Source organism: Passer montanus, unplaced genomic scaffold (genome assembly GCF_014805655.1).
Source record: "Passer montanus isolate IOZ18808 unplaced genomic scaffold, ASM1480565v1 scaffold3, whole genome shotgun sequence".
NCBI lineage: Eukaryota > Metazoa > Chordata > Aves > Passeriformes > Passeridae > Passer > Passer montanus.
Window position 1 is genome coordinate 18,413,749 of NW_024367707.1, and position 27,540 is coordinate 18,441,288.

Genomic DNA, 27,540 nt, shown 5'->3' on the forward strand with positions numbered 1-27,540 from the left:
TTCCCTGAAGTTGCTGGGAATGTAGCTGCCACAAATCCATAGTTCCTCTGTTGTGAACATTTCCCTGCGTGGGGATTTCAGGTGGCAGAAGGGAATACCTTATTTGCAGCTCTTGACTCTGTAGAGCTACCATGAAGAGCAGCAATAGTTCTGAAGCAAAACAGAGCTCTTTCTATGTGGCAGGAGGCTCCTGAATGCAATTCTGTATCAACAGGGACGCTTTGCTAAAATAACAATTCATATTTCTTGGAAAAAACACCAGATTTTGGTTCTCTGTTCCTTGTCTCAGTCCTTCTCTTGCTTATTTCATAATAGCAGATCTGACAAGTCTCTATTCATCTTGGTTTGTTGCCATATACAGCCTGGGACAGGAACCAGCTTGTTTATTCTTGCAGTGTTTTCCCTAGATGCTGACATGCTTTTCAGCAAGGAGCAGGATCCTCTGAACACTCTGGTCCCTACCATAGCTGAAACAGCTGGAAGGTCCAAAGCACAAAATCACAGGGAACAGAGGCCTTAAAGTGCTGTCAAAGCCATGCACAGCAGTTTGGGCTCTGTCCACCCCATTATAGTGAAAACTGTTTTAAGCAAGAAAGGCTACATCTTCCACCTGGGAAATAGCTCTGGGATAGAAGTGTCAATCCCCCATCCCCAACATGTAGGAACTTAAAGGGAATGATTGACCTGTCCTCCTCCTCCTCAAAAAAAAAAAAAAAAAGGGGCACAGCCATAATACTTCCATTCTTTGGCAGAGTGGTTTGCTGGCAGGTGTTACCAGCAAAGGAGGCAGCACTGCCCTGTGAGTGATGGTTCTGCCTGGCTAACATGGACAAACTCAGGGATGTTGCAGCATCAACAGGCTTTGAAACATGAAGCACTGGAGCATGGCCAAGCTGTTCCTGCTCTGAAAGGAGCCACAATGAACAATTGCTGCTCTTCTGTCTTGCTGGAGAGGTTATGTTATGTCAGTGCTGGGATGGCTGAGGGTGATGCTGATGTGAAGTGCTCTGTGCTGTCTGCACAGCAGAATGGAAATGCTAAGAGGAGGCACACAGTTCTGTCTATGTTTTGGGACAGAAATAGCCAAAGGAAATTAAACTTTGAAGCACTCCATGCATATCTGATGATTTTTTCCCCAGTAATCTTCCTCCTTTTGCCCAAGCCTGATTGCTCATCCTTGCTTGCTATCTGTCATTGCAACTGCTGCACTGCAAGGCAGGTGCACCCCTCTGCAAGAAGGAGGGTGCCCTCACCTCAGAGCTACTGCCTTGTGGTGAGTGACCCCAGCCAGCAGCAAAGTGCCTTCAGAGCCACTCCCTCCTCCAGCCGCAGTGGGAGAGAATTGGACAATCAGATGAGTACTCTTGAGGGCTGAGGTAAGAGCAGTTTAATGAGTGAAGTAAAGAAAACCCAAGTGATGTAAAGGCCACTTACCATCTCTCCCAAGCAAACCTGGTGCTCACCCAGTCTCTGAGAAATTACTTCTGTGGAAGGCAAAGCACCCACCCACCCTCCTCCTCCTCCTCCTCCTTTTTTTCTTCTTCTTCTTCTTCTTCTTCTTCTTCTTCTTCTTCTTCTTCTTCTTCTTCTTCCTCTTCTTCTTCTTCTTCTTCTTTCTTCTTCTTCTTCTTCCCAATGTTTAGTGTTGAGCAAGCATTACATCGTTTGGAATTGTCCAGTTTGGGTCAGCTCTCACCCATGTACCCTCCCAGCCTCTCACCCACTCCTAGCCTGACTGCTGGGGGTCAGTGTGGAAAACAGGCTGTGCAGGCACTGGTCACCCAAAGCAAAAACATTTGTGTTCTGCCTACGCAGGTCTAGTCACAAAGCTAAAACATATTATCGTATGTGTTGTTATGTAGAAAGTTAGCTCTGTCCCACTCCTTAACCCTGCAACACAATATAATGAAAAGGATTTTTTTTTTCTCCTCTTAGAGAATTCAGAAGACAGAAACCATAGATTTGGTTGTGAGCCTGCAAGGCACAGAAAGCTGCTAGACTGAGTCAGCCTGCAGGAATGGACAGAGTTTACAAAAGCCTGGGGAGGGATGGTCTTTATTTACAGCACTTTTTTTAATTCTTCCTTATTCAGCTGGTCTGAATTCCCAATTGTAAATTCTGGGAAATGATGGAAATTACCAGCATGGTTCAAACGTTGCCAAATTCAGTGCACTTCTTGGATAATATACAAAATGAAAGTATTCTTCTAGGAATAGGTGTTTTCCAACTGTGCAAAAGAGTCTGTGCTGGACTCAGAATGTGATTATTCCATATTTGGAATAAAGGCCCTTCTACCAAGGAAAGACACCAGTTTAAACCAGTTAAACTGGCAAGAATTCTGGAAACACACCAGTTTAAACCAGTTAAACTGGTTTAAGGCTTCTGCTGAGATTAAGCCTAGGGAAGGCTGAGGGTTTGGAGCATGTTAGGCCAGCGTGACTCTGTGTGTGCAGAGAAGTGACCAACACGTTCATTGAGTTTGGCTCCCTCAGCAAAGAGCTGTCTCCTGGGAAGTGTTCCTGCAGGGAGCTGCGTAGTGCTGGGCTGCGCCTCCTACACACCAGTCCAGCAAACAACAAGGGCTTTAAGCAAAATATTAGGAAATTCATTCAGAATTAAGAAAGCAGTGAAGCATAAAGAATGCCATCATACATGCTTTGGAAATTTCTTGTAAGCTTTAGATGAGAGACAGCTAAAGCATCCATGCTGTCTTCTCTGACTGCTACAGTTGGTAGAACACATTTAATCTTTCTTTATCCTGATTCTTTGGTTCCAGAAGTCAGAGAAGCCAGCCTTCCTCACCTGCCCCTTCCCAGGCCTCTGCATTTGTCAAGTGCCAGCAGTGCTTTCCTCTGCCCAGCTCCTCCTGAAGCCCCTGACAGCTGAAATCTCACTCCCATGCTGATGTTGCTGTGATACAAAAATTAGTTGTGTTTCAGGATTCTTAACATACATGATGCCAGCAACAATCCCTCTTCCCTCTTTAATCCACTGTGTTTCACTAACAGATGCCTGGTTTCTGATATATTTTGATGCTCAGCTTAATGTGCATGTTTCAGTCTGAACTGGGGTAGAGGGAATTTTGCAGTAGGAAATTATGATGTCAGGGAATTGTGTTGGATGCTGTGTGACACTAACTTAATTTTAAATAGCTTACTTTGTTGTTTTATTCCCTATTTTGAGCTAGGCTGAAAGCTTGACGCTAAGTGGAATGGACACAAAGGGGAGTATTCAGCAAACATAACCTTTGGGTTATTGTGCCTGGGAGGGGTTGGGCTCAGGTTGGAAGCTCTGTGCCTCAGCAATTACTGCTGAAGTCAAGTTCCTGCCTTGAGCCTGTTCCCTGGAGGATCCTTTCACAGGCTTTGTAGGTAGGCAAGCACATCTGCCCTGAATTTAGCTTTTGTGAATGTCTGTGTCCTTGACCCAACAGGAGCTGCAGAAGTGCCATGTCAGGCTTGGAGGGCTGCACGCTGTGGGTGTGGAAACGGCAGAGGAGGCAACAAAGCAGCACTTCAATTGATAGGAAACCTTTTGTTTCTTTTCTCCCAAGAATAATTGGATTTATTTGTTAATAGAAATGTGAATGGGAAGGCACATCTTAAATGTACTGGCTAATATTATGTATTCTATATGCCAAAGTAGATGATATAATGTAATTTTGCAATTGATTGTAGGACAGCAAGAGAAAAAACCTCTAAAAAGGAATCTGTAGTAATACAGTTGGAATTAAACTTGCTATTATGAAGTCTACTAAATAATGGCAACCTAATTATCAAAAAAGCTTTATTTCTATAACACTTTTTATATATAGTGTACTACTAAGTAATGATAGAAAGAAAGACTGTTATCTGTAACCTATAAAAAAACCTTTAAAAAAAAGTCATGTTGCTCTCATCAAAGTCTGGCAGATCCTTTCCTCCTTCTGTTTGACATGAGTAGAAGAAAAAGCAGGGTCATCCTGACTGGGGGAGGGCTCGGCCTCGCCCAGTGCAGCAGGGCGAATGGCATCAGTAATCGTCGTAGTTGACGCCTGCCCCGTGCCTGAAGGTGTGTGGGTTCCGTGGGCCAATGGGAGAATCTTCATCGTAGTGGTGCTGGTAGTACCCACCGTAGTATTCATTACGAGCGCGCCCCAGGTTGGTCCAGTAGGAGATGTCATCTTCAAATTTCTGCCAGAAAAAAAGACAGCATTTCCCTTCCAGCCTGAAACTACAGTGATGAGATCAAACTGAAGTGGTGCAAGAGCCTCTGTCAGAAATTTGGATCCTTTAATTTGTCATAAATGAAATCTTTAGATCTAAGGGGGTTTGTTACTTGTACATATGAGATTATCAGGATCCTGTGTGCAGGAATTGTCCTGCCCAGCCCCACCCTGGACCCAGCCCCACATCCCCTGCCCACTGCAAAGTGCTTAAACTGAGAGTACCTTAATCTGAAATGTGCACTAAGCACCTTTAATATTTCAATTACCTTGTCAGTGGTGGACTGTAGAATTTTCTCGGTATTTTACAGTTAAAAATCTAAAGGTTTAGTTCTCCCTTGCCACGTGCCTTTAGTTGCAATGTCCCTGACTGGGGTGCAACAGGCTTTTGTTTTCTGTCCGATCTCTCACCTTGCACAGGTAAAAACAAAGGTACAATGCAGCCTTCCTGCTATGGAAATGCAATAAGCATTTCAGTTCTGCTCACAACAGCAGAGGAAAAATGGTGTGCAAGGATATCAAATACTTGCCAAGTCAAAGCCTTTCCATCTGAATGACGCTTTGGAAATATTTTTGGCTGAGATTTGGGGGGGAAAAAAAGGTTTTGTAAATACACAATGGATAAGTATGGACCAAGTCCTTTGCTGGAGCAAACAGTTATTTCATTGTTAAGACTGTGTCTTAATACTCAAGAAAACCTACTAAGTGGATTCATTGTATCCCACAACAGGCCTCATTTTGGTTTTTGAAATGCAGACAGGAACTCAGAGGAGAATTCACTTTTTCTGCATGGTTTGTCTTTGTTCCTTTTGGTATTATCCCCCAGTCTTCACCTTCCAGTGTATATAAAACCAATTTTCCTATTTTTCCTATTTCTATTAGTGAAGGGGGATGTAGCCATGCTGTTCAGAAGTGACTTTCATCCACATAATATCCAGGAGAATTTAGAAAAAAAGTATCCTTCATTATTTCAGCTCAAGCAAAGGATTATTTTTCTAATTGTTGCAGCTTTGAAAATGAGTGCATTCATCTTCCAAGCAATCCACATAGCATGAAGCTTTAAAATGTACTCCAGCTTCCCTGTGCCAATGCAATCTCATTAAACATATTCATGCAGCTGACAGAAGCCAAGAATTCAACATCTATAACTATTTTTACCTCTTATTAAAAGCAGAAATTATTCTACATGTGGGACTGCAACCAAACACACTTTTTTGCCCTATTCCAGTATCTATTTAGTAGAGCTTTGTGTAGAGTTTGATTCCACTCCAGTGTTTTTACAAATAGAGTGCTTTTAAAAAATGTGTCCTTCTCATTTGCAGGGAGGCTGACTGAATATTATCCAATGGTTTTCCTTTCACATATAGAGTGGAGGCACAGCTGCCAGTGTTCATGATGGTCAGGAGCTGCCCACGCTGTGCAGGCACAAGTGTGCATTGGGTGCATGTCAGTGCCATTTCACTGGGGAGTGCCAGTCACAGCCAGCTTGGTGTGGATTTCTCAGAATGTTTAAAAGCTGATCAGGTTGAGGCGGACAGGAAATTACTTTCCTGAAATACGATTGATTGCTTTGAGTCTGGCCACCTATTCCACAAAGCAACCTTTGTTCATATGTCCAATTGCAATTTATTAAGCTTAAGTTTGATAGCAGGCAGGAACTCCATACAAAACCTTAGAGTAATTTTTTTCTACTAATACAATAATGCAAGAATCTCTAACATGTAACAGAGGTTATATTTCTGTGTGACATTTGATACTTTAAAGAAGAAATCTGGGTGGGGACACCTTCTGCTAGACCAGGTTGCTCAACGCCCCATCAAACCTGGCCTTCAACACTTGGAGGAATGGGGCATCAACCATTTCTCTGAGTAATTTGTTGCAGTGCCTCACCACCCTCATAGTAAAGAATTTATTCCTAATATCTAATCTAAATAGCCCTTTTTTTTTTTCACTTAAGCCCAATCTTCCTTGCTCTACTCCTGCCTATTCCCCTCTCTTTTTTTATGAGGCCTCTCCATTTCTGACACTGACCTGCTCATCGAAGCCCAGGTACAGGAACTGCTGGTACCACTGCTGCACGTCGGGCTGGCTTCTGTCCCACAGCTGGCGCCTCTGGCGCCTCAGGCTGCTCAGGAACGCCTTGGCTGCCGTCTCCTTCACTGACACCTCGGCCTTCGCCGCAGCAGGGGCTGAAATTAATCCCCCCCACAAAAGGCATGCCAGGAAATTTTTGGTCAGCCTGAAGCGTATGCTTGCAGCAAGTAAGAAAATGATTCTCACATCATGCCATTGCCTTTGTGCTTGCCAGTGCAATGCCTGTAGCAGAGTAACAGTAATAAACCCAGGAATCACCCATGCAATAGGATTTCTCTGCTACCCTCATTCTCCTGGATTCTTGAAAAGCATTTCTGAGCTCAAGTACAGCAGCTAACTGAGGAATTTAAATAAAAGCACCCAAATTCAATGAGCATATACACTGTGTGTTTGTGCTTTCAGGAGACAGCAGGAGAGTGGCCCTAAGTGGTACAGTTGCAGAAATTGGGTTGAAGAAGAGAAGTGCAGTTAAAATGGCTAAGGAAGCTGGAGAAACACTGTTAACATATTAGAGTGAAGGGAGAAACACTTAAAAAGATAGATTTTTCTTGAATCACTGATGTGTAAAAAAGTAGCATTTAGATGAGTACTACTCAATGCCCTGTATGCCTAGAAATGAAATCCCATCAGGTTTTCACAGCAGCCTATATGAGGGAAATGCCCCCAACCTGCCAGACCCAGATGTGCCTCCTGGCTTGCTCCATGCCTGAGAACAGTGTGCTGTGGTTGCTAGAGGAATTTATACACCTCCCAAAGTTATGGATGAGAGGAAATGGCCTCAAGTTGTGCCACAGAAGGTTTAGATTGGATGTTAGGAAAAGGTCCTTCACTTAAAGAGTGGTCAAGCTTTGGAACAAATGGCCTAGGGAGGTGGTGGGAATTTCCATCCCTGGAAGTGTTTGAAAGACACATGGTTTTTTGGGGACATAGTTTAGCTGTGAGTGTGGCTCTGCTGGATAAATGGTTGGACTTAAACTTAGAGATCTTTTCTAATCTAACAGTTCTATGATTCTGTGACTGACCAGCCCCTGGCCACAGACAAAAATGATAAAACATGGTATTATTAATCTGGCTGTGAAACAAGAAGTGTGTAGGAGTAGAAGTCTTGCCTTCAGATGGTTCATTTCAATGAGGAAGAAATCAGGAACATGGGTGTGCATGGGATTTTTGAAGGATGTGAGGGAAGAGAGTGGGGTAGACAAGGAAGTCAAGTGGAGATGTGAAGAAAACCACTGAAGCAGGAGCTGGGCAGACTCAGAGAGGAAGGCAAAGGACTGCAGAGAGGAGGAGAAGATGAAAGTGACAGATGAGTTGTTGCAGTAAGTGGGAAACAGGAGGCTGTCCTGCAATGGAAACTGATAACTCACCATGAGCTTGAACTGGGAGGGACAGCTAAGTTATTGCTGGGAGGGACAGCTAAGCAAATGTCCCATGAATGAGCCCTCACACAAGGGACACTGCCAGCAAGGGAGGCAGTACTGTGTGCTTGGCCTGCTCACTTTAGAAACCAACCAGAAAATGGGAGCAAGGCTGGAATTAAAGAGGCTGCATATTCCCTGCATGATCAATTTTGCAGTTCTTCCTGATCTAAGCCATGTGGTCTGCATGCCCCAAGAGCCCTCCCTGGGCAGTCCCTCTCTCCAGGTGACCTGAACAAAAAAATGGCCACTGCTGTGGTGCAGGAGGGTCACTCCTATCTTCCCAAAAGCCCTGCAGAATGGTACCACAAGGACCCCACACACAAGGAAAACAGAGGTGGGTGGGATATTTATTTTATTTCTGGCAAGAGGTGTGGAGTGGTGCCAGAAAAAAGCCCCAGAACAAAATTAGAAAGCCTGGCAGGAAGTTGAAGTCCCCTCTGTGGGGGTATAAATTCTTTGCTTCAGCCATAGAGCAGGCTGAAGGGAGGTGGCCAAAACTTCTGGGATGTTTCGTCTGCTGTGGTGCAGCTTGTTCCCCATTGGCATCATTTCCACCACCTTTCCTCAACCAGTGAGCCATCCCATGCTTCTGGCTGCTGGGCCTCTGGCCATCATCTATCCTGTAAGAGAGCAGTCTTCCAAAAAGGAAGCACACGTGGGGCCAAGAAGACAAAAAGAGCAAGTCAAGGCATCAGAGGCAAGCCAGGTTTGCACATATTCTTCCCTGTGCCTGAGCCAGCAGTATTTCCATGCATTCCTTGGAAAAGTTTGTGACTGCCCCAAATAGATAAATGCCACGTCTGCCATGCACACATTGGAAAAGGTTGTGCAGAGAAAAGGGCAGAGAAAAGGCAGCATGCCTGAGGCTGGGAACCCCAGATTTCAGAGGGAGCTGTGCTAAGCAGAGCCTCCAGCCCAACATCCCAAACAGGCATGCAGGCAGAGGCTCAGGAGGTTTTGGTGTGGCCCGTGGTGAGTGTTGCCCTGTGCTTGCAGCCTCCTGCTCCATCTGCTCTCCTGGAGCTGGAGGTACAGGGACACCCACAGCTTCCACTGTAAGCAACTGACTCCGAGGAAAAACAGAGGAAAGCACTTTACTGTCTCTTCACTTACCTTCTCGTTTCTGAAGCATCAGTTTAAGCTTATTTCCCCTTGAAGCATCTAGACAATAAAAATAAAATGCATATATCTACTGAGAATGAAATAACAACAACCACCAAAGATTATTTCTCAAAAACTGCCAGAAGTATTTTTGTCATAGCTCCAGTTCAAGAGACAAAACAGAAACTTGCTCTTTTTGCTCCCCTTTCCACACTTGAATGCAATATACACTGCAGGGAAGCTTCTGACCCTCCAGCATCTTCTCCCCAGCTCTCTTGGCAAGGGAAACCCTATAATGGCCTTCTTCACCAAGTAAATGATTCCATTTTTCATCAGAAAACTGCAGCTGGTGCCAGTACCAGCACCCAGAGCAGCATGATAACGCTGAAAGCCCCTGGTCGCTGGGTGAGGGCTGTGCTGACAACCAGAGCGCTCCAAAACTCTGCCTGGCATCCTGCCCCAAGGCACACCGAAGCAGTCATCCTGCTGATCCCCAGACTGCCAGCGCAACGGGAGACCCGCAAGCGCTCGGCTGTTCCCAAACATTTCAGTCACCGGCAAAGAAGCGCCTTTTTAAAAAGATGCCGGACTGGCGCAAGGCTTGGGGCCCCCGGAGGCTCTCCCCACGCGGGATGCCAGGGGAAGGTTTCTCCCGCTCCCCAGGCTGCGCTTTCCCGAGTCCCGCACGCCGCGCTCACTCACCGGGGGCCGCGCAGAGCAGCGGGAGCAGGAGGAAGAGGAGGAGGAGGAGGGAGGCTCCGGGCAGGGCCCCGCGGGGACACGGCGGCGGCATCGCGGCAGGGACGGCGAGCAGAGCACAGGAGAGCAGGGGAGAGGAAAGGAGAGGAGAGGAATGCCACCTGTGCGGGAGGAGACGGAGAGGATGGAGATGGGGGCGGGACGGGGGAGCGGAGGGAAGGGAAGGGAAGGGAAGGGAAGGGAAGGGAAGGGAAGGGAAGGGGGGGCACCGGCAGCCCGGGGATGCCGCGGGGCTCCGCTCTCGGAGCAGCCCGTGGGACATTCCCACGGGCAGGACCAGGCACCCACCCGTCTGCCCGGCCACTTCCCAGAAGCACTTTTTTATTGGATTTACACAAAATCGATCCTGCGAGACTGGTAAAGACCTTTCAGCGGTTTATGCAGGCTTTTCTGATAGGGGAGTTTAAAAAAAAAAATTAAAAATGGCTGTAGCGTGTCATTTCACATTGCTCTCGATATAAACCCGGTTTGTCAGATCCTTGTAACAGTGCATGGAAATGGAGAGATTGTCCTGATGGAAAAACTAAACAGAATCAACCAAAGGTGACTTAGTTCAGGGTTTTCTCTGTCTCCCTTCCCCTCATCGCCCAAACCCACAGACAATCACAATGCATTTTACCTGATTAGCTTTATAAAATAATTTGGATATTTTTCTACATATGGGCAGTTTTAGTTTGTTGTAAGTACTCAGGGACCAAAAGCCAAACTCACAAACTAAGAGCTCTTGCTCAGCAGTTCCATTACTCTAATGGTGCCTAAACTTCCTCCTGCCTTTTCCTAATTTGGACTTGAACCTTCCCTTGGTGAATTAATCTTCTATCAGTTTGTTCCCCTGCAGATGCCAGAAACACCCCAGATGAATTCCTAATGAATTCCTCACCCATCCTAAGACACAAACCTCTCTCTTCCCTCACAGCAGAGACCCACAGCACTCAGACCATAATGAGCATCTCACCTCCTGCTGAACCTGTGCCAGCAGAGAGCAAGGGAGAGCCAGGCTCCCTCTGTAAACCACTTGTGAGAAATCTGGCAGGTGCTGGGACCTTGGCTCTGTGATAGAAGGATTGGTTCCAGATCAGTTGCAGATGAATACACACACACAGAGTGCACATTCTATATATTGCAGCTGTATATAAATATGTACATTGAATATGTGTGTGTATATATATACATAGCCACGAGTGCATGGTGGGGGAACTGTGCAGTGGCAACTCCCTGAGATGAGATGTGGAACACAGACAGGCACAGCAGATCTTGGGGGTGGGACCAGACCCCATGGCTGGCTTCTCCACTCACTGTAAAATGCAGAAGAATCACCAGAGCGGGCTGGTCCCTCAGCAGCGTCCCAGCCCCAGCCTGAATGCTGCTTCAGGAAATCGCTCCTGTTTTCCCCACACATCTTTCCTCTTCTGAAAAAAAATCACTTGAATCTGCACTCAAAGCTTTTCCCTTGCTGCCCTTCATCCCCCAGCACCTCGGAGCTAAAGCTCAGGCATCTCTGCTCATCCTTTTTGTAAGGACTTGTTACAAGAACATAAAGTGATAAGACAAGGAATAAGGGCTTCAAACTGAAAGAGGTTTCATTTAGATATTAGGAAGAAATTCTTTACTGTGAGGGTGGTGAGACTCTGGAACTGCTTGCCCAGAGAAGTTCTGGATGCCCCATCCTTAGAAGTGTTCAAGGCCAGGTTGGATGGGGCTGTCTGAGCAACTGGTCTTTGGGAAGGTGTCCCTGCTCATGGTGGGGAGGGGTTGGAGTGAGATCATCTTCCAACCCAGACCATTCTATGATTTTAGTACCACAGTTCAAGTGGCAGTGTCAAACAACAGCTCCACACAAAGGGCCTCTTGCTCTCTGCAGGAGCGACATCTTCCCACAGAGAGAGCAGCACCTTCCTGATCCCTGTCCTGGAAGCACTTCAGTACGAGGCTGGGGTCCCAGCTCAACTCCCATGCAAATGTGAACCAGAACTTGTCTTTCCTGTCACTGTTTTTGAATGGTTTTCCCCTGTAGCCCCATGCTTCAAGTGTCAGCAGACAGCACCATGTGCTGGAGCAAAAGCCCCTTCTCCTGAATCAATGCACTCTTTCATCAGGTTAACACTGACAGCCAGTTTGCTCAAACCACCAGAGCTTTTGGGATAGCTATTTGCAGAATATAGCTAGAAGGGACAGAAGTGAAGAGCACATATGCAAGACTATATGGAAAAGCTGTGATGGAGTTAATTTATAAAACCAGGGCAGTAATTAATGAATATTCATGGTTTACTGCTATACTGGTAATGGCAAAGGGTGTTTTGTTCAGCTGGTTGGTTTGTAACAAGCCTTGTGTGAGAGCTGGGGCTCTGCAGAACTTCAGGTTCTTTGTGCCTCTCAGCCAAGGAAATATAAAGTACAGAATCTCTTCTGGATACTAGATACACCATGATGAGTCAAGAAACTGCTGGGATGAAATGCAATCTTGTGAAACCCAGAGAAAGGATTGACTCAAGTACAAGGTTATTGTAGAAATTCATTGCTCTAGTGATGGAAGAAGTGACTGACAGAAGACTATAACCCTCAGGTTTAAAGTGAGTGCAGTATGTTCGAGAAGAGGTCACTTTCTCAGTTCAGGGGACAGAAGTTTTTGACATAAAGTAAAGAAAGCATAACAGCATTTCTTTTCAAAGGTGGGGTGAAAGGTGACTGATGTTTTCCCAGTAGCAATCTCTATTTCTTTTCAGGTTGTAATAAGGACTTGAGGCAATGTTGCCCAAGTATTGTAGTAAGACTCATATTTTTCTGCTGAGCCTGCAACTACTGCATTGTTATTCCAAGTATTTACCCCCAAGTGAATATCCAAGTTTATTTACATGCCTGCAGTACCCCTTCCTGTTATTTACCATGAAAAACCACAGTTGCTGTGTGTACAGCTGGAATACTGCAGTGTTTTCCTGGGATCTCTCCATCAGCAGTGACACTGCTCTCTTTAAAACCTCCCTTTCTTCAGCATCACCAAGATCACCTTGTTCTTCTTATAGGTGACTTTATCCTGCAGGACATCTGCTGGAAACTTAATACAGCAGAAAAGAGGCAGTCCAGAAAGTTCCTAGAGTGTGTGGATGGCAAATTTTTGTCACAGTTGGTGAGTGAGCCCACCAAGGGAGGGACTGTGTTAAACCTTTGGTTTGCAAATAGAGATGGGCTGGTGGGAGCTGTGGTGGTTAGAGTTTTTGATACTTGGTGAAATCAGGAGGAACATCAATAAGACTTTTACATTGGACTTCCAGAGGGCAGACTTTGGCCTATTTAGATGACTTATTCAGAGAGTTCCTTGGGAAGCAGCCCTAAAAAACAAAGGTGTTCACAAAGGTGGGTGTACTTTAAACCAGAGACCTTGATGGCACAGGAACAGACTGTCCCTGTGTGCCAAAAGATGAGCTGACAAGGCAAACATCCAGCCTGGATGGACAATGAGGTTTTGAAGGAACTTAGGAATAAAAAGAGGATGTATCATCTTTGGAAGGAGGATCAGATGTCTCAGGAAATACTTAAGAGGGTTTCTAGGGCACGTCCCTGTGTGCCAAAAGATGAGCTGACAAGGCAAACATCCAGCCTGGATGGACAACGAGGTTTTGAAGGAATAAAAAGAGGATGTATCATCTTTGGAAGGAGGATCAGATGTCTCAGGAAATACTTAAGAGGTTTTCTAGGGCATGTAGGAAAAAATTAGAGAGGCCAAAACTTGGTTGGAACTTCATTTGGCAACTTTTGTAAAGGATAATATAAAATTTTTTTACAAATATATTAATGGCAAAAGGAAGGGTAAGACCAGCCTCAGTTCTCTACTGAATGGGAGGGAACTTAGTAACTGCAGATGAGAAATGCTTAATGCCTTCTTTGCCTCAGTTTTTAGTGGGAAGATGGCTTATCCAGACAACTGTCCTCCTGGGTGGGTAGATGGTGTCAGGGAACAGAATGGTCTCCCTGTTATCCAGGAAGAGGCAGAAGTGCTTAATGCCTTCTTTGCCTCAGTTTTAGTGGGAAGATGGCTTGTCCAGACAACTGTCTTACTGGTGGATAGATAGTGTCAGGGAGCAGAATGGTCTCCCTGCTATCCAGGAAGAGGCAGTCAGAGAACTGTTGAGCCTCTTGGATGTTTAGAAATCCATGGGACCAGAGGGGATCCATCTCAGGGTGATGAGGGAGCTGGCTGATGAGTTTGAGAAGCTGCTCTCCATCATTTATCAGACTTGGTTTCCTCACTGGTGAGGTTCCAGAGGACTGGAAGCTGGCCAGTGTGACACCCATTCATAAAAAGGTTGGGAAGGAGGATCCTGGTAATTATAGGCCAATTTGCCTGACCTCAGTACTGGATAAGGTTATGGAACAGCTTATACTGAGTGTCATCACACAGAATTTGCAGGATGGCCAGGGTATCAGACCCAGCCAGCACGGGTTTAGGTTGGTCATGTTTGACCAACCTGGTCTCCTTTTATGACCAAAGTGACCCACCTGGTGGATGCAGGAAAGGCTGAGGATGTTGTGTATCTGGACTTCAGCAAGGCCTTTGGTACTGTCTCCCACAGCACACTCCTGGAAAAGCTGTCAGCCCGTGGCTTGGGCAGGAGCACTCTGCTGCGTTAGGAACGAAAAGCTGCAGCCCAGGGCTGGGACAAGAGCACTCTGTGCTGGGTTAGGTACTGGCTGGATGGCCGGGCCCAGGGTGGTGGTGAACGGTGCTGCATCCAGCTGGGGCCAGTCCTCAGGACTCTGTGCTGGGGCCAGCTCTGTTCAATATTGTTGATGACATGGATGAGGGTGCCCTGTGAGGAATGGCTGAGGGAGCTGGGGGTGTTTAGCCTGTAGAAAAGGAGACTCACAGGTGACCTTACCACTCCCTGCAACTCCCTGAAAGGTGAGTGTAGTCAGGGGGGTTGGTCTCTTTCACCAGGCAGCAGCTGACAGAATGAGAGGACATAGCCTTAAGATGCATCAAGGGAGATATAGGTTGGGTATTAGAAAAAAGTGTTTTATGGAAAGAATGATAAAGTACTGGAGTTGTCTGCCCAGGGAGGTGGTGGAGTCACCATCCCTGAATGTGTTTAAAAGAAGACTGGATGTGGCACTCAGTGCCATGGTTTAGTTGGGCTGTTAGGGCATGGGTTGGACTGATGATCTTGAAGGTCTTCTCCAACCATTCTGTGATTTTGTGTGTGGAGGTGTTTAAATCTTGTTTTAGGCCTTAGTTTTCCTCCATTGGCACATCAGTGCTGGAAGCTCTTTGCTGGCATGGTTGCGCAGCATTCTCAAGCATGAGCATTAGGTAAGCAAAGTCTGCACCAATGATGTCATTTGGTTAAATGTCTTTCATCACCACTGGTGACAGTAGTAGACCCTTGATGCTGAAATTTCATTGAAAGATGTTAATTAATGCTGTCAGCAGGGCTGTTCCCCAGACAGCTCTGGAATGAGGAGCAGTGAGCAGGGCCCCTTTCAGCATGGTGTAAACTCCATCAAGCCCCCCAGCATAACAAAGACCATGAACTGGAAGGAAGCCTGCAGCAGGATAGCAGGATAGAACTGGTGGGTACATTACTTTCCCAGCATGGAGTTAGACTGAGGACTATGGTCTTGCAAGCCTGAGGGAAAATTTGGGAGCAATCCACTGGAAACCACTCTGAACCTGACTTTAAGAATATACAGGCGGGAGCAAGGCAAGGACCTCACTGAAGAAATTCTGGTAGACTTTTTTTTGGGGGGGTGTAATCTGTGGGTCAAAGCATCCTGAATTTTAAAGTGTTTTACTATTATTACTATAGTTAATATTCTACATTTTGCCTAAAATTTTGTACAAAGAGATCTCTGAATAGGAGAGACACCTCTGCTTTTTCCTCTCATCACAGTAGCCTTTGAGAGAACTGTGGTTTGTTCATTAAAATGTAAGAGATAATATCAGTAATGGCTATTCAAGGATATTCAGTAATTCCAAGCACAACGAAAAACACACAGAAAAGATTGATCTTGGTTTCTTTCCCACTTTCTTTATTAGGATTCATGATTTTAAGTGTTTCAACACAGTTATGTTCTTAAATACAGTGCAGCTTAAATGCGTCTATAATCAAAGGGCTCCCAGTGTTGGATTTTCAAGAAAACCCTCCCACCAAATATAATGAGAGTTAGGATAAAATAATGAGGCACAATGTCATCATAACTTGATAGGCAAAGAGATAAGTTGGAAATTGGCCAGCGAGTGCAGGAGATGACACTTCATCTTTTACAAATAAGCACCGTGTAGATTTTAACAATCCACTAAAATGATCCATTTGATCAAGAACATGGCAGCACTGAACAGTGTTCCTAACATGCAGAAAATTATTACTTTCTGCTAATAAGGTTTCCATAAATCTCCCAGCCATATTGTCCAGGTTGCTTGCCTTAGGGTAGAGGCACTTGGTACTCCAAATAATTTTCTGCAGCCTGTTCCAAGAAAACTGCAGGAGCCGTGTTTTCCTTCCAAACAGAAGGAAGAATATTTAAATCATCAGTCAGTTCTTTCCAAAATATTTTGAGTTTCATACTATTTCTTCCACTGCCCCAGAGAATGTCCTGGCAGAGGCAGGACCAGCCCCAAGACCCAGGGCAAATATCTTTTCTTTAGGAAAAATTTATATTTTGTCAGCTGTAAATCTCATTGTCCTCGGCACATGGTTTGGGACACATTTCAGCCATTGCATCTCAACTGGTTGCACTATTTCTTTGGTCCATTTTAGTAATAAAATATTTTCCATACAAAATTGCATAAAATAAAGTTGTTGGGATTTTTTTTTATTCGGCTTGGCTACTACTGATATTTTCCTCAGCTTCTGCCTGAGCCTGCCAGATAAGAAATGGTGTCAGTTGGTCTGTCCATCCTCCTCCCTTCACTGACTGACAGTACTTTGCTGCCCTCACTGCAGAATTTACCTTACTGCTCTGGTGATAAACCCAGTGAGAAGCAGATTAGTTCAGCAATGTTATCAGATCATGGCTGCTTCCTTTCCACAGAGGGATAAAAACATTCTCTCTCTAAGAAATCTTTCTCTTTTTTCTCTTCCACTGCCTCCAGCATACGTTTAGGATAAACCTGGAAGCATATAGCAAGGGTGTATGTCAGATTTAACAGGAAGGGAGTTGGAGAGGGACTGTATTACATTAATACCTGTTTCTCTGACATGGCCTGATTTCATTCAAATCATTCTTTCCTTTACTGCTGTGATTTGGGATACTTAGTTTTTATGCTTCTTATTTCTGAGCAATATTTTACTTGTGTTCATTGCCTTATTTTATTATTCGCATCTAGATTGTACACACACTCTCATAAAAAACCCCGAAGAAATGAAAAAAAAAACCAAAACAAACAAACCAGACCCTCCCAACAAACAAGATGCACCTACTCAAAGATTATAAAATGCAAAATCTCAAAAATCTTAAATCTTAGCGATGACAGCAGTTAAAATGTGGGCATGTTCCAGAGTGGATTTCAGCCTGTGCAGGGAAGTTCAGTAGCAGAACAGGTTTCCCTTCTGAGGGGCAAAGAGCCTGGGACAGTGACAGGTGAATCTGTAACAGGTCTGCGCAAGGTTTCCCTCCCTGTTCTCAGCCCCCACAGCTCCAGGAGCTGCAGCAATACTGGGCAGCAGGGGAAGCCCTGTGCAGCTCCAATGCCACCTCACCAGCACAGCCATGAGCCTCAGAGACCTGCAGCAACATACACGTACTCAGCATGTGCTGTAAAAATTGGTGGGTTTTATTTCAAATGGGAGAAAGTGTGTGCAGTTTCATGGGGAAGGAAAAGGGGGACATCCCAGAGAGCTGCTGCCACCCTTGGCTCAGTTTGAAGCTCACGTTTCAAAGCAGAGGAGCAGGAACATTGCCCGGAGTGTGCCAGGCATTTTCAGCATTAACAAAACAACCTGCTTTCCCCTGCCTGCCTTCTCAGACAGGTAGGGATCACATGGGCTGCAGTTTCCAGCAGCACTGCCAGCCTGCCCGAGGCAGGCCCAGGGGATGCAGAACATCTGCCCAAACAGTTGAAATACAAAATGCAGCAGTCACCTGCAGCAGAGGACAGGTGACTCCTCTCTCCTTGGGTCAAAAATGAGCCCTTGGGAGCCTTAGGAACAAGCAGTGCATCACAGCTTGGAGCATGATTCTCAGGTTATTAGAGCAGAAACCTCACTTGTCTTCCTGGCTTTATCACACATGACCTTACACCTCTCTTGATCTGCTCTGTGGCCGCTCTTGCTGGCTCTGCTTTATATCTGTGCTTCCTGGTTTCACCAATGCCCTGCCTGTGAACAAGCCCATTCTTCTGCCCATCTGATGTTGGATTAACTCTCTGATTTACAGTTCAGTTTGTTTCCAGGAGAATGCACTCTCTGTACTACCTCTATGCTGCTGCTGAGTAAGAGATAGTGACATCTTTAATCTTCCCCCGTGAAGCCCCACTGCATCCAGCTGTCCCTGGATGCCAATGACTTCAAAGGGTGGGTAGCTGCAAGCTGTGGAAATTTGAGGGGAAGTTTTTTGCCTATTGTGACCATTTAGGTACCCACCCTGCAAGTATTCGTGCACACATGCATTTTTAATCACAAAAGCCCTAAGGAATCCCATTTATCTCAGAAAGATTAGATCCCACTCTATGTCTGGACATTGCAAAACACTGTTATACAGAAACGTGGCTCTGCTGGAAAGGTGGGCATTTCATCCCCATCTCTTTGCTCTCCTGAATCTGTGTTTGGTGAGGGGCCTGACCCAGCTCACAGTAGCTCTCCTCGTGCTGGTAGGACTGCACAACTCCTGAACCCACGCTGGCTCTCCATCAACCAAGCAGAAGAGCCTGCCTGCACTGGTCAGTGTGGAGAGGCCTCTGGAGTTCCTTGCTCACTCCTTGAGGCACTGGCATAATTGCTTTTTGCCCTGGAACCCCTGCCACAGAGGATGGCACAGAGGAGATAAGATGCTGCCATCTATCTCCAGCACGTTGTTTCCCTTCCATCAAAAATGTCCTGGCAGGCATGACAGGTTTTTTGGTCAGATCACTCCGTTTCTGACCCAGACCAGATATCAACTTTTATCTGAAAGTTAATCAGCTTCAGAGAGAGGAATTCTGAGCATGTAATTCTTCAAGTGGGAATGAGCACTTCAATCACTTACCTTTACCAAAACCAACACAAAATTCTTTCGCGTCCTCCTTTCTCAAGATCTGCCATTACAAATCTTTGTGTCTGACTCCTTTTTTATTCTAATGAGGACCACAGTGATTTTTGCTTTGAAGAACTTTGTTCTGGTTTAACACATTTTCACATCCTTCATGGCAGATCTGAAGTACTGTTCCTGAGAGAAGGACAGTGACTGCCTTTTTATTAGGTAATGTTACCACCTAATGGCTACAATCCAAAGATGCTTTTACCTGGCAATTATTTGCTAAAATGGGCTGCAAGTGTAGTACATATTCCTGAATGGTATTTGGAACTGGGGGGGACCTGAACTAGGTAATGCCCTGATGCCCTGATGCCACCAATCTCTTTCTCTCATGTGTGAGTCCAGGTTAGGGTTTAGCCATACAGCAGTGAGTAAACACCCAGACAAACCCTTGAGGATTTATTTTACATTACAGAATGACAAGGGCACAGTAATGACTCTATGATAGATTGGGGGAGGCCACACAGGGTATTAGACTTTTTATTTTTACTAACTTATAACTGGAATAGAAAAATCTTCTTAAAAATGGTCACTTAAACTTGTAATTTTTATGTTGATTAAAGTAGATGTAGTGTCAGCAATATAATTTTGATGCTGGAAATCACATAGAATATGGTCAACTAAACCATAGCAGTGCCATGCAGTGCCATGTCCAGTTGTTTCTTGAACACTTCCAGGGATGGTGACTCCACCATCTCCACAGGGAGTCCATTCCAATGTTGTTACCCTTTCTGTGAAGAAGTTCTGTTTTCTGAATTTCTGTTGTTGATAATCACTTGTTAACCAGACATGGTAAGATCACTGTATCATAGAAACATTGAGTAGGGAAAGACCTTTAAGACCTGGAGTCCAACAACAAGCCTTCCACTGTTGAGTCCACCACTAAACCATGTCTCTAAGTGCCAAATCCATGCATCTTTTAAAAACCTCCAGCGACCATGACTCCAATGCTTTGCTGTACAGCAGGGAGGAGATAGGAGCAGATAGGAAGCTTTCTGCTGTTTGTTTGTTTTTTTGTTTTTTTTCATGCTTTGAAGAACACCATACCCATTATGATAGCACAATTTTCAGAGACTGGGCCTGGAGCAGATAGGAAGCTTTCTGCTGTTTGTTTGTTTGTTTGGTTTTTTTTTTTCAATTAAGAGAAAATGACAGATCAGTCATGCTTTGAAGAACACCATATATGGTAGCACAATTTTCAGAGACTGGGCCTGACCAGCTGCTCTGCAAAATTTAGGCATTTGGATAAGAAAAGTTGTGGTTCTGCTATTTTAAATACAATATTGTCCTTGGGTTTAGTAAAGCCAATCCTTTACCCTGATCATTTCATATGAAATTTTTGTCATGGGGTTTGAGTTGGCCATGTCATGAAATATTATTTTACACTTTAAAAAAAAAGCACTATATGCAACCAAATCACTGAATCATTTCAAAGACACTAAATATGTTCATGGAAAAGCTTTTCCATAATACCAATCTTACACGGTTTGAGTTGGCCGTGTCATGAAATATTATTTTACACTTTAAAAAAAAAGCACCATATGCAACCAAATCACCAATCATTACAAAGCCACTAAATATGTCCATGGAAAAGCTTTTCCATAATACTAATCTTACACGGTTTACTAATTTTATTTTGTACTTAAAACGATGTATACTGAGATGTTTGAAGAGGAAGGAAAGAATTACACAAAAGAGGCAAGAAATACATAGCAGAAGAAGAGAGAACTACAGAGTGGAGAGAGAACTTTTTGTCTGATAAGAAGGAACACATGTTATAAGGTATGTATTTTAGTAAAGAAGCCAAAACCCTCAAATCTCCACTGCTGTCACCATTGCTATAGGATTCCCATCAAACCTACAGTCTCAATATATGAAACCATCCATCAGTGTCCATAGCCATGGATAGATCCCACTGCCCAAGGCACAGATTGATTTCCCTGCGAGCATGCAGGCAACTCCAGGCAAGACTAAAAAAAGAAACAGATTAACACAAAGACTGACAAAATACCTTCATTTTGGTCTCATTATGAACAAATTCCAACTCTTATTATTTCATCCCTCTCTCCTATTCGTCTCCAGTCTCCACTTAAATATCACATATTTTCATTTAAAAATAAGCTCTCATTACAGAGGACTAAACTCTTATATGTAAATGAACAATACAAACTAGGAATATTAATCAAAGATCTGAGCACATTTTCTGCATAGCAAATATGTTGGAAAATGTATCTTCCTATTCCCTTTCCCTACCATATAGGCAGCTTCAGGAACAAATTATCCCAAATTATCTGAGGCTGAGTTTATAACAAGAACAACTACACTTACGAAACATATGTATTTTGCTTACTGATATTTGAATTCTGTGCATGGACAATGCATGTCCAGGTAGTGCAGCAGCCTCTCTTTTGAAGCAGTTTTAACCTAATTGGATGTGTAATGGGCTCAGAGTCTAAGGGGAAACATCAGATGGATGTTAACAATATGGGAACAACTTCTAAAGAATTGTCTTGGGCTATGTGGATCTTTCTTAATCAAGGAGAGGTTTTCTTCTTGTCAAAAGACAGTCTCTGTCACAGGTACTCTTCTTGATCCTGAAATACGACTTTATACAGGGATGTCAGAGGACCTGAATTATGCATGTGGTCAGCCCAGAGTGATGTCATCTAGCCTTAAAATCAATGCCTCTCTCTAGAATACGAAAGGAAGGAGCAGACAGGTGGTAGTGTAGAGTTTGTGCATTCACAAATCACCTATAAAGTGGATTTCTCCAAATTTATACAAAAATGCCAACTGAAGCCAGCTTTTCTCCAATCTAACCAATATAGTTTTCCCGTCAATTGCTCAGCAGTGGCTTCAGGCAATACCCAAAGAAGGTTGGTGGCTGATGACAGCACTACAAGGAACAGAGAGGCTGCTGTAAGAGTCAGAGGAGGCAAACGGCACTGGTGTAACAATAGAAAGGCCAACAGGCAAGAGTGATTTTACAAGGCCTTGACAAATTCCATTTACTCCTCAAAGTTAAAGACTTGTGCTTGTGCCTCCTGCCTAGACTGAAAACTCATCCTCCTGCTGAGGATGAAATCTGTGTGGTGAGTAGTAAGAATATTCTCTGTAAGCACAAGGAGAGGAACACAGATGTGCAAAGGAACACAGATGTGCATCTTCCATAGATACACTGAGACACAACCACCAGATTTAACGGCTGCCAGAGGGAAGGACTGACGTAAGTGCTTATCCTTCCTATAACTGAAAATCCATGTTTGATACTCTGTTAACTGTTCAGTTCCAAAGGTTTCAGCATCTTTTCTCAGTAACCACACTTGGCAATCAATATTTTCAGAGGGCACTGACACAGCCTTAAAGGCATCCCATCTGTCTGTCATCAGAAAGCTTCTCATCTCTATATATCCACATTAGTATTCACAGGGAATGAAGCCATATTAAAAAAATACATTGAGTATGAGGCCTTTAAAAATGCCTTGGTGGATTTATTACAGAGTGTCAATGTGTTGGAACACACAAATGAACATTCAGGTGAGAAGCCCCAGAAAACAGCAGACCCCACACAGTGTTTTACAGACAATGCCTCTTTATATCAGTAAATCTTCCCTATAGTAAATCAAGCCAAACACAGCATGCAAACATTTCTGTATTTCAGCCTGTGTTAAATAAGTGCTTTTTCCTATTGTTTTTTAATGACAGATGTTTCCCTTTGTATTTTCATGCTGTATCACAGGTCATTCTACAGTCACCTTAAAACTCTCCAGGTATACATACATGAATGTATGTGAATAAATTGCAATGGTAAAATATGCAGAATCTCTGCATGCCAATTTTTTAAAAAACATTATCTGCCCATCGCTGTTAAGGGATGTTGTTCTTCCACCCTACCAAAACTTCCCTAAACAAGACATATTCTTAGAAAAGTCCAAAGTAAGACTTATTCGTGAGAATGGTCTTCTTTATTAGGCACTTGTTTGAGGCCAAGAATATAGCTTGGCTGAAACCAAGACCTTAGGAGGTCTTAGCATGAGTTCAGTTCAAAGAGTTTAGGAGCAGCCCATGCCTGATTTAGCCACATGCCTCCAAACAGCACACGCAGAGCAGGCTGCCTTGCTCCAGGTCCTCTTGCCCAGCCTGCAGCACAGCATTTTCCTGCAGGATTGTGGTGAGCTGCCACTTCTGACAATTTTAATCAGTCCAGCTGTAGGGATGCTGTGGCTGGGTTGGGACACATGTGCCCTTGGAGCACTGCAGCTACAGCTGCATCACTGAGTTTTTAATGTCTTCTGCAAACCTGGCTCAAGTCTTCAGGCTATCTGGACTATGAGTAAAATCCAGCCTGAGGAGGTGGGGCAAACACATTAACTGATGATCAGAGCTGAAGAGTAAAAGTACACTCTGGCTACTGCCTTCAGCTTGCTTTTAGGAATCACAGTGAAGCTGAACCACTCAATTGTCAAGCTTGCTTTTGTTGCAAATATTCTCCCTTTATTCCCCAAACATGGCATTCTTAATTGTACCTATAAATTACTTCTTCAGTCCTCTTGTGTAGCAGCATGAAAAGCAAGTTTTAACATGGAATGTGACAAATCTAGAGAAGTACACAAACCATAAGACATCTGTGTTACAAGCTGCACATTTCATCAAAGAAGTGATTTTTTTTAGTTGCTTTCTCACCGGTCAGCTGCAACAAAGATAGTAATAAACAAACATTAGATTTCCCAAAGACTCTGCTAATATCCCCTCTATGGGTACATCAGTCCACTCACTTCTAATACTTTTGGTCATTTCCTCCTCTGCAGAGCACGCATTCACACCACGGTGCGCACACACACAAGTGTGCACAGACAGACAAAGAACATCCTTCCAGCAAGGAAAATGTCCTGCATGAGGCTACAGATCACTGATGGCTAAAGCATTTCTTTATGACACCCCACAGCTGTTGTCAGAGAAGGAGTAAGACACCACAATAATTTTTTCTAAAGAACATTGACATGTTTTTGACATTCCTCCCCTTCTTCCAGCATACAAATATTTTATCAGTTTACCTTTAATGCAATATGCTTCCTGTCTCCTTCCCGGGATGGGAATGCCTGGCCAGAAGAAACGACCTTTCCTGCCACAGAACAAGTTTCTCTTTATTTCAGCATGCCTTGCCTCCTGCAAGCAGGGCAAGAAGAGACCAAGGCTGGGAGCGCGGGAGCCGCGGGACTGGAGGGGATGCCGGGCGCGAAAGGCGCGTTTATTCTGCCTCTCCCAAATCCCAGCCCCTTGGCTGGAGGCTTCTACCCAGCACTCCTCGGACCAAGTGTGGAGAATCACATTTCTCCTTGATCAGGCCGGCTGCCTGGAGGAAGATGATTGCAAGCAGATGTACCCATGCTCTCATGTGAAAGGAATTTCAGCTTTTGTGTCAGCTGTACCGTACTGGAGCGCCCAGCTCCAGGGAGCATTTTAGTGATCTTTAATTCCTTGCAGGTGCTGGGAACCAGTATGTGTTGGTACAGCAGAGCTGAGACACAGGACAGCACACACCTGGGGTCAGCAGGAGGGCCAGAGGTCAAAGGCATGACCAGCAGCTCCTCTTATTGCAGGGAACAAGGCTGGGATTCATAAAGACCCCTTTTCCTGGTAAACACCCATTGTGCTCAAAACTACATGAGGCTGTGGCAGAAAACTGTGTTTTACCACAAGTGCAGCGGTTTCAACTTCTTGTTATAAATGATCCAGGAGGAATAAACAAGATGGACATCAATAATATCAAATTAATTTATCTGAATATCTAGCTTACAAGAAACAGTGAGTGTGGCATTTGTATATTAAAAAGCTCTTTTTTCAGTAGGATATCCCAGTAATGTTACAAATGGCCTAAGGAAATTGCAATTAATTTAAAGAAACACTTGATGCAGTTACAGCTGTGTTTTGGAGGTACATTAGATATTCTTAGTGCCAGAATGGCTAAGATAAATATCCAGACATTCAGTGGAAATGGATGTACCCCTTGGATCATACTTCAGGATGTCTGGCCACATCAGGGTGAATATTCCTGCTCATGGGGCATACCTGGACACACAGTGGCAAAGCAGATGTAAGCAGCCCATGAGGGCCCAGGCACTGCACATGGGGCTCACCTCCAGGAAGCCAGCCACATGTCCACCTTCATGTAGGAGTACTGGGAAAAGAGGCTTCACTTACTGCCACCACTTGGAAATAACATGATCATGCAGACTTCAAAAGCACCACCACTGGGGCTTGCTGTTTACTCAGCAAAACCCAGTCCACCTGGCACAGATTTTTAAATCTAAAGGAAAAGCACCTGGAAGCCACCAAAAGCCTTTTATTTGCTGAAGCCGCAGAAAATATCAGTGCTTACTCAAGGAGATGTCTTCTTAGAAAAATAAAATTTAGCTTCAGGTCTGATATGTGTGAAGCTCCAATGTGGTGAATGCTTTTTTAACAGCAAAGGTGGGTTAAGCAAACTCTGCCCTGCTTTTCCCCATATTGCTGTGTCTGCCCTTCACATAGTCATGTGGTTGTCCAGATCAGGGAAGCAGCTTTGGCAGCAAATACCCCAAGGGAAAAGAGAGAAACAACCTTCCCATCATTTTTCTTGATCTCCTGATTCACCCTCCTACTGAATGAGACACAGGGGACAGGAAAACACCAGGCAATGTTGAGAGCCAAGTCAGATGAGACTGAGAGACACTGGGACATCGCACCACCAAGAAGAGCCTCTCTTCTCCCTTCATCCCTTCCAGGAGCTACTCTCACCACCTATACAACCTTGACTCCAACACTGCATCTTCACCCACACAGTTTAACTCACTAAATCACCAGAAGAATAATCTGGCAGAAGAATAATCCAGCAAAAACTAACCCAGCAGTAACTAACCCTGCTTTAACTGCACAGCAGCAGCAGCAAGACCCTTTGTGATAAAGGTTGTACCAACATATAGGGGGGCATGCTTGCTGTAGGTATTTCTTAAGAAGCTCTCATAACATTTCAGCCTGTCTTCCTGGAAAATGAAGACATCTCTGCAGAGATACCTGCTCAAAAGCCACCCAGTTGACATGCCCCTCCAGCATGTTGTCCTGTAAGGGCTTTAAAATACCTGTCCCTCCATCTGGCCCAAAGGTTCTTGACTTTGTAGGCATTTCCCTAAAGCAGGCAAAGTGCTGCCAACCTGAGTAATCTGGAAGAGAAATCCAGTCCTTGGGACAATTTTGGGCTGGGAGGTGGAGAGACAAATCTGTCACTAGTATTATTTTTACAGCAACAGGAACAAAAAGGGATTCCAGTGGCTTGATTGCTTTTTATCACCTAGCTGACTCCAACTTTTGCATCAAGAAGAGAGTGCATGTCCTTGCTTGTCCCCACGGACTCACTTTCATGCAGGTTTCTGTCTGCACACACCTTGCTAGCTATTTAGAGACTAAAGCACGTGCCAAGGAGTTGCCTTCATGGATGTTTGTCAGTGTGCAAGGGACACATGCCTGCATTGCCCATGGAGGGGCTTTCATGTGACTCCCTCTACTGCACACATGCAGCTCGTAGCACCCTGACCCTCACTGTGCAGGTACCACAGAGCAGGGGATGCAGAGGGAACCCAGCCCTCTGCCACAGGCCCTCGTGGAGGTGTAGCTGATGTCACACTTGTGGGTGAAGGCCACTCATGGGGGAGCTTTGCTGCTCCCTCTTCCTGGCTGTCATGGTCCACGGCTGTCCATGACGATCCATGACTGTCCTCCAGCCAGAAGGGCCCGATGATGCCCCAGTGTGCCACTGCCAAGGGTGAAGTGAGATTGCAGCTACACCAGAAAGGCACCTCAGGGAAGCTCATGAGCAAGAACAATCCTGCCAAAGGCTTAATCCAGGCTCCTTCTGCAGGCTGCATTTCCCAGCCTGAACCTTCAGCACACAGATGATACAACAATCACCTATCAGACAGAAGTCTAATCCCCTGTCTGTCTGGTAAAATGCTGATAGGTAGCAACTCTGGGACAAACCTTCCATAATACAGAAACCAAAATTTCAGCTAAGCAAAAACTGCATAAAAGGATTTCTGATGTTCACAGCCACCTTTCTCATAGAGCCTGTGACTCTAAGACTACATTTTTCTGCAATCAAAACTTTCCTGCATAAACCCAGTGTCCAGAAGAAAAGCTCTGAAGCAATACCCCAATTCAGAAGTACAAATCTTTATATCTTTAGAACTAGTTGCTCAGATAATGTTTTTCAAACACTAAAAAATAAGGATTAGGAAAACAGTCATGAGACAAATCAAGTAAGACTGGGTGAGAATTTTGCCTCGGTACATAGCCTTGTGTTATTAAACCAGTAACTGGAGCAGAAAGCTCCTTCTAGACACATGCAAAAGGCAAAAAAATAAAGGGTGTTGACGAGTCATTAGTCTGAATTACTGGAAAGTGGGCAGCAAACTGACAGGTAGCTTCCAGCAAATTTCTGTGTAAAGGTTTAGTAGAACTTTCCCAACCAAACATTTGAGACTTTCAGGATTTTCACTTCTGAATGCTAAGAAAGGCTTAGACATTACCCCAAGGAATCTTCAATATTTAGAAATCTGATAATGCACATGTGATGGGGAAATGTCAGCAGAAGGTGGCTACTTTTAGAACTGTAGGAGATGGACAGAAGGGAATTCTGTTCATTAAGATATTTTATTTCAGATTGCTTGATCCATATTATCTAAATAGTACGTCAGCCTGAAT

The 27,540-nt window shown here is 44.5% G+C and overlaps 1 protein-coding gene across 1 annotated transcript; it reads right to left on the minus strand.

Moving 5' to 3' along the window:
- Positions 1-3,532: 3,532 nt before the first annotated feature.
- Positions 3,533-24,103, minus strand: ECRG4 (ECRG4 augurin precursor). Its single transcript, XM_039714293.1, has 5 exons — positions 23,859-24,103; positions 9,523-9,680; positions 8,833-8,880; positions 6,236-6,393; positions 3,533-4,172 (listed from the first exon to the last, which is right to left on the minus strand). Exons 2-5 carry the CDS (start codon positions 9,611-9,613, stop codon positions 4,011-4,013), a joined length of 459 nt encoding a protein of 152 aa, XP_039570227.1. The 5' UTR covers positions 9,614-9,680; positions 23,859-24,103; the 3' UTR covers positions 3,533-4,010.
- Positions 24,104-27,540: the final 3,437 nt, after the last annotated feature.

Bases quoted from the DNA above. Each gene is read 5' to 3' on its own strand.
- ECRG4 (XM_039714293.1), bottom strand. From the start codon at position 9,613: ATGCCGCCGCCGTGTCCCCGCGGGGCCCTGCCCGGAGCCTCCCTCCTC. The intron at 6,394-8,832 runs GTAAGTGAAGAG...GATTAATTTCAG, and splicing joins GATGCTTCAGAAACGAGAAG to CCCCTGCTGCGGCGAAGGCC. The intron at 4,173-6,235 runs GTCAGTGTCAGA...TTTTTCTGGCAG, and splicing joins ACCTGGGCTTCGATGAGCAG to AAATTTGAAGATGACATCTC.